The sequence below is a fragment of the Galeopterus variegatus genome, unplaced genomic scaffold, assembly GCF_000696425.1.
Source record: "Galeopterus variegatus unplaced genomic scaffold, G_variegatus-3.0.2 Scaffold2826, whole genome shotgun sequence".
Lineage (NCBI taxonomy): Eukaryota > Metazoa > Chordata > Mammalia > Dermoptera > Cynocephalidae > Galeopterus > Galeopterus variegatus.
Genome location: NW_007728937.1, coordinates 91,020 through 97,589, shown reverse-complemented (window position 1 = coordinate 97,589; position 6,570 = coordinate 91,020). Strand labels below are relative to the sequence as shown.

Here is a 6,570-nt window from a genome sequence, read left to right as displayed (position 1 = left end):
ATTGATGTGAGCCACTCTTAAGCAACCCACCAGGAAAGTATATTTACAAAACACATAAAAGGTGCTAATTAAAAAAAAAAAAAGTGTGTGTTGTTTTTCAAATGATCTTGGTTGACGTTAGGCCTTCTCAAAGGTCTGTGACCTTGTTGGTTCAAACGAAATGAAATCTTCTTGGTAGCGTGGTTCTGTTGTTTTCAAAACCCTATATAAATATGGAAGAGAGATTTATGGAATTTCTTTGGATCACTGAACTAGTAGAGTGACTAATTGGGATGAATATATAGATATACCAATTGAAAAACTAGAGATTTTTTGAAGTCAATGAAAATTTCTAAGAGTTCCTATTACATTTTCTCTAATAAAAGAGAAATAATGTTCAAATGAAAGGTATGGAGATGCTGAAGTGCTAAATACTACAGACATTTTAGTTAGTAATGGAGCTTATCGACATTAAAATAAATTAAATTTATTTTATATTTCTAAAAAGATGTTAGGAGTATAATCACTATGGTGAGTAACCTAGAATATTTACTGCCTTAAATTTTATTCCTAAATAAACCAGGGGCAATTATAACACCTGCTGCCGTCCCCATGCCCCACCCCTGCCACGCTGAGTTATTGATACTAGGGTAAGGCTTTGATTTCAGATACTGATAATATATGGTTAAGAAAATATTTTTCTAGGAATTTATATTAAGCAAACAAAATATGTTCAATATGCAAAAGTTCAGTATCCAGAATTTTCTTCTGTTCCTAACCCACTTTATGATTACTCTTTACTACCTAAATACAAAAACAATATCAATCTCTGATTTTTACATTTACTCCAGTCATACTAAGCAAATTATCTCTTTTCTCCTCCCCCTTTGCTCAGGCTAAGATGGAGAAGGGACAAGAGTAGTTAGGTAGGAGAAATATGTGCTTTGTGGTGAATTATATCTTTTCTATAAAATAATAGAATTGTATAGAAATTATGGATGGAGGTATGTTGTTAATTGAAAACACCGTGTAATTGTTGTAAGACATAAACCTGGAAAATCACTGTCATTAATACTATTTATGTATATTTATATTTCCAGTTAGGTTTTTTTGGAACATTGCATAGGCAAAATATTGTTTATAAGTTGCATAAATTCTTTTCTAATTTTAAGTACCTTAGAATGATGATCAAAATCAATAATTTTATATTCATGTTACTTTTAAAATATAAATTATATTCTTATCATTTTAGCAGTTTTAATATACTTCCCTCTAAAGTTTTAAATATTTTATTATTTAGCATTTATATAGTTACTTTACCTCCCTAAATCCCACCCTTTAATAGTAAATTTTTTTAAAACTAACATTGACATCGCACAAGTTTTTGGAAGGCTTTCTTGAAATCTTCATTAAAGATTGTATAAATCAGTGGATTTATAAGGGAATTAAGATACCCAAGCCATGTCAAAAAATTTGACATTTCTTCAGAAATTTTACATTTTTCACAGACATTAACAACCAGTTCTTTTACAAAAAAAGGAAGCCAACATATTACAAATGCACCCAAGATTAATCCCAAGGTAGTGGCTGCTTTGCGTTCTCTTGCACCTGAGATCTTTTGTCTTCTCCAAGATTTCTCATGCTTGAACTCAGATCTGGGACTTTTCACTGCACCCAAGATTAATCCCAAGGTAGTGGCTGCTTTGCGTTCTCTTGCACCTGAGATCTTTTGCCTTCTCCAAGATTTCTCATGCTTGAACTCAGATCTGGGACTTTTCACTGTGCTGTGAATTTTATCAAAGTCTGTTGATGGATCAGATAAAGACTTTTCCAGCACATAAGGTGTGGAGACGAGTCTAGTGTTTTTCTCACCACTCTCCAAGAGGACTTGGCCATTCAGCTCCTCCTTTGAGATCCTACTTGCTTGTCTCTTGTGGTATAACGTCTTTGCTGCTTTATATATTTTGTAGTAGAGGATCAGAATCAAGGCTAATGGGATGTAGAAAGCTCCAAATGTTGAGTAAATAGTGGAAATTATGTGGTCGTGTCTGATGATACACTCGTCATCTCGGCTAGTTCCTTGGTGCCTCCAGAATAGAGGAGGCATAGAGATAAAGACAGATATAATCCAAACTACTGTAATCATAATGCCAGCATGCTTGGGTGTCCTTTTCCTGGCATACTCAACAGCATCTGTGATTGCCCGATACCGATCCAAAGCTATAGCTGAGAGATGCAAGATGGAGCACGTGCAGCAGGTAATGTCGACACACAGCCAAATGTCACAGACCACTTGCCCCATAATCCAGCTCTCTCTCACAATATACACAATGCTGAAGGGCATCACCAGGACGGCTACAAGAAAATCTGTGACAGCAAGGGAGCAAATTAAATAGTTGGCAGGGTGGTGCAGCTTCCTGGTCACAATAATTGCAGCAATCACAAGGGAGTTGATGGTTGTTGTCATCAGTGCCAGCCCGGACAGAGTGAGGGACACCAGAATTTTGGATGGCATTCTGTTTAACAGTTCCTCTGAGGTCAAATTTCGATCAGATGAGTTTAAGAAATCCATTTTTTTGTTGTTTTAAGAGATTAATCTGATAGATTAATCAGATACCTGTAACAAAGGAAGCGGAAAAAATGTTCAGTGAAGTCTTCAAGAATTTTTCTCTTCCTTTCAGAATTATTTTTTAAAAAGAATATGCGTATGTTTTTCTAGAATATTCTGTGAATGAAAAATGGAGCTCGGATCATAGGTTTTATTTTTCTTTTCATTTAATTTAAGGAATCTAGTGAGAATAGTAAGAAACAGTAACCTCTAAAACATTTCTTAAAACATAGCTAAATAAAACAATTTCTATGAAACAATTTCTGTGAGAAAAGTAGCCTATTATTCAGCTAAATCTCTAACATTATAGAATTGCTTTTAAAAGTATATTAGCTATAGCTACATTTTTCTCTTTTTCCTCAGCAGCAAAAATTTAAAAGCACATGTCATTAATATATATTTGTGCATTGAATAATGTAATAAAAGAAAATATTATATTAAAGGCAGTATTTGAAATCATTGACAATTTTGTACTTAATTCAAAGTTACATTGAAAACATCATCATTGGGCTCATGGAGATGAAAGGAACTTTTAATATATTTTACATTAGGATATAGAGGTTATACAAAAGTGGTTTTTGTTTTTTTTTAGTATATCTCTAGCATTCCATGATCACTTTATGAAATTAGGAAACTGTCAGAGTATTTAGTAGTCTTGGTGGATATAAGCAGGTGATTTGGTTTAAAAAGATAAAATAAGATTAGTTGGGGTCAAATAACTGTACTACACTATCCATTATAGCAGTGACATGTATGACCAAATAACTTATTTATGAAGGTGAAGTCACCAGTAAAGAAAACTTATAATGGCACTCATGCTGAAGTGGAAGCTGTTCTTTGTAAGTCACCTTTGTAATAACCATATTGTTATTCAGAAGACCAAAAATCTTCTGAAAGAAGACTCTCCACACATGACATAATTTTTGCTTTAGACCATGCTATTATTTAATTTCAAGTCATATAATAGCAATTGAGTTTTAATAAAATAATATTAATACTTTTTATAAGATAGCTTTTTTTTTATCAGTCCTCCTCTCTTTTTAAAATAATTCTTTAGCAGTTACCTGTATGTTAGGAATAGACAAAGAGAAAGTGAAAGTCTGAAATTTTATTTTTAGTTATAACTATTACTGTATCAAGTACTTCATAGGAACATGAATAATCATGTATATACAATGTGTTAAATATATTATAAAACATCTTGGAGTTCAGCATATTTACTATTCTACTTGTGTTTGGGTTACCAGTACTAAATTTAATTTTTGTTTTCTGATATTCATTGAAGCAAAGTGTTGCTAAGCAAATTGAATGGCAGAAGAAATTTGAATACTTTCTACCCAGAAAATGAATGGCTGTTCATTGTGTAATTGAGAAGTAGTTGTATATCTGTTATTTATATCAACACTTACCCATTTGTAAAGGGCAACTAAGACAACTCCAGATAAAGAATGGACGTTAAAGTCTCCTTAGAAATTCCAAAACAGAGGTTCTCAAATTTAGCCTGCCTCAGAATCACCTGGAGGCCCTGTTAAAACACAGATATCTGTGTTCCACCTCTGGAGTTTGTGATTCAGGAAGTCTGGTGTGGGGTCCTAAAATCTACACTTTTAGCAAGTTCCCAGATGGTGCTGATTCTGTTGATCCAGGGAGTCAGGTTTCTTGGCATAATCAGCATGGTTGTCCCTCATCTAATTGTCTAATTGTTCTGAATGGTACAGCATCTATGAATTCCTCTCTATTGAGATCAGCTCTGACATTTCTGCTATACAACTTTGTCAGCATCTCTCTCACATTCTTATTTCTTGGAGTTTCTCAAATAAATGGTCTTTCATTAGCTTTTCTTCAGATGTTTCTCTATTTTTATTGCTGTCTTCATGCAGCTCTTGGGCTTCCTGAGGTAGGTATATTAACTCATATTGTTTTCATTCTTTTCGGCCTGTTGTAAGAGTTATACCATATGACCACATTTCCTAAAATCAATATTGGATTACAGGGTCTGAGATTTAATGGTGTTCTCATAGGCACCATCAGGAGTGTCACTAACATCCTCAATATCTGTTTTCAATATCAGAGGACCTGAAGTCTTCAGCTATTTTTCTTGGAGACCGTTTTAGGGGTCAGTGGCAACATATGAAATAATGACCTCAAAGTCAGTAAGACATATTAGAAACATAGTAGATTAATCAATTTCTACTTTACTCCAATATTCTCCCATTCTCTCATCATAGAATTTGCACCATATATTCAATAAAAAATAGAATATATATTTTTAATTAGTTAATTCCTTTGCAATGCTATTTAGAGGTTTGAGAATTGATTGAAAAGTGCTGATATTTCCCATATTACAAGCAAAAATAACTTTCCATTTCAATTTGCCTGATAAACAGTTTTGGCATAAGAGCTCTTCAAGAGATAAGCCTGAAATTACATTGTGAATAGAATAGTGAACAAGAGAAACTGTCTGGAAATAGTTACATGGGTTCCTGTAATAAAAATTCTGTTGGAAAATGGACCAGCTTAAAATTAGAAGTGAATTATCTGTTAATTCAACTCATTTCTCTAAGCATCACATTGTAGCATTTAAATTAGACTCAATAAAATGGTACTTAGTACGCCCAAACTAAAAATTTTTGTCATAATTTAGAATTATGATAAAATTTGTATCATATAAATTATATTGAAGTTTACTAGAAGTCTTCTTAATATTCAATTTAGAAACCTAATTAACGTTCTGAGAATTGTATTCATAGACAAAGGAAATAGAAAAAATAATTGCAGCCAATCACAACTGGGCTTCATTTCCTTTTTGCCTTATTTTCCTTGCTACTTACAATTAGAAATGGAATAAACCATCTACTTTCATTAATTCATATATGGCCTCTGACCAGATTCCTTCATGTTCCTTTAAATCTTAAGTTCCCACTGTGTGTCCTCATGTGTGCTATCTCTGTGTTACTAGACATAGATTATGTCCCACATGCCTCTCCTACTCTTAGAGCATATACTGCATTCTGTATTTTGAATGTCTTCAGTCAAGATTACTTTTTCAGTAGAGCCTGCAGTCTCAGTTGTATGCAGTAGCCTTGCTGATAATAACACAGAGAGAGAAAACTTCCCCAGGCTTTTCTCAGCATGAATATTTGCCAATTTGTTGATTTAGCCACATGATGCATTTACTTCTGTTTATATACAGTATTTTTAATCTAATGTTTATTTATATTAAAGGGTCTGTTTGATATTATTGTCCAATTATATTGTCCTCAGGTTAAACTGTTAGCTCCTAGGAGCATAGTTTAATTTATTTGTATTGTAAATAACCTGGGAGGGGGGTCATATGCCAATAGTTTTTATAATAACATTATAAAGTGGCAAAATAGTAAACTTCAATTTTATCAAGACCTCTCGAGAACCTACAAGTTGGCTGTTTTGATTAGAATAATAATATTCATCTTTTCTGAGTGTTTACTTCACAGGCACTGTTCTAAGTATTTTACATATATTAACTTATTTAGTCTTCACAGCTAACCCATGAGTTAGGTACAATTATCTGTCTTTTCATAGATAAGAAAACTGAGGCATGGAAGCTTAATGAACTTCTCTACAATGACAACATAACAATCAGTGGAACAAGCCCATTCTCTTAACCACCATTCTACTCTCTGTAAGAGATTTATTATTTAATAGCTCTATACTGGTCATGAGGTCTATAAAGTAACTACTTTTTCTGCAAAACAAAGATTATGTTATAAAGTGAGAAGTGTGTTCAAATGGAAGCAAATATCCAATAGAATGAATGTTAAAAGCAGTCACCTGGTGTGTCTGTGTTTATTGTAATAGAAGAAATATATTCATAGCATTTCCTAAATTTTTAAAATGCCTTTCCAACTCTGAGACTTCCTTACTGCTCTTACATATTTCTTTGCTCCCATTTATTACTTAAAAAATTATTTACTGAGTGCTATTTATGTGCTGGTTAATTTGAT

At 32.9% G+C, this 6,570-nt stretch overlaps 1 protein-coding gene across 2 annotated transcripts; it reads right to left on the bottom strand.

Annotated features, from left to right (window-relative positions):
- Window positions 1-1,224: 1,224 nt before the first annotated feature.
- On the bottom strand, window positions 1,225-2,576 carry HTR1F (5-hydroxytryptamine (serotonin) receptor 1F, G protein-coupled). 2 transcript variants are annotated; one of them, XM_008583085.1, is made up of 2 exons: window positions 1,713-2,576; window positions 1,225-1,601 (listed from the first exon to the last, which is right to left on the bottom strand). In XM_008583085.1, the coding sequence occupies exons 1-2, from the start codon at window positions 2,549-2,551 to the stop codon at window positions 1,340-1,342; spliced, it is 1,101 nt and encodes a 366-aa protein (XP_008581307.1). In that variant the 5' UTR covers window positions 2,552-2,576; the 3' UTR covers window positions 1,225-1,339. The 2 variants fall into 2 exon arrangements, with proteins under 2 accessions (XP_008581307.1, XP_008581306.1); XM_008583084.1 differs by having other exon boundaries at window positions 1,298-1,587; window positions 1,699-2,551.
- Window positions 2,577-6,570: the final 3,994 nt, after the last annotated feature.

Coding starts and splice junctions, on each gene's coding strand:
- HTR1F (XM_008583085.1), bottom strand. CDS start 2,551: ATGGATTTCTTAAACTCATCTGATCGAAATTTGACCTCAGAGGAACTG. Junction 1,602..1,712: donor CATGAGAAATCTTGGAGAAG/GCAAAAGATCTC, acceptor ATCTTGGAGAAG/ACAAAAGATCTCAGGTGCAA.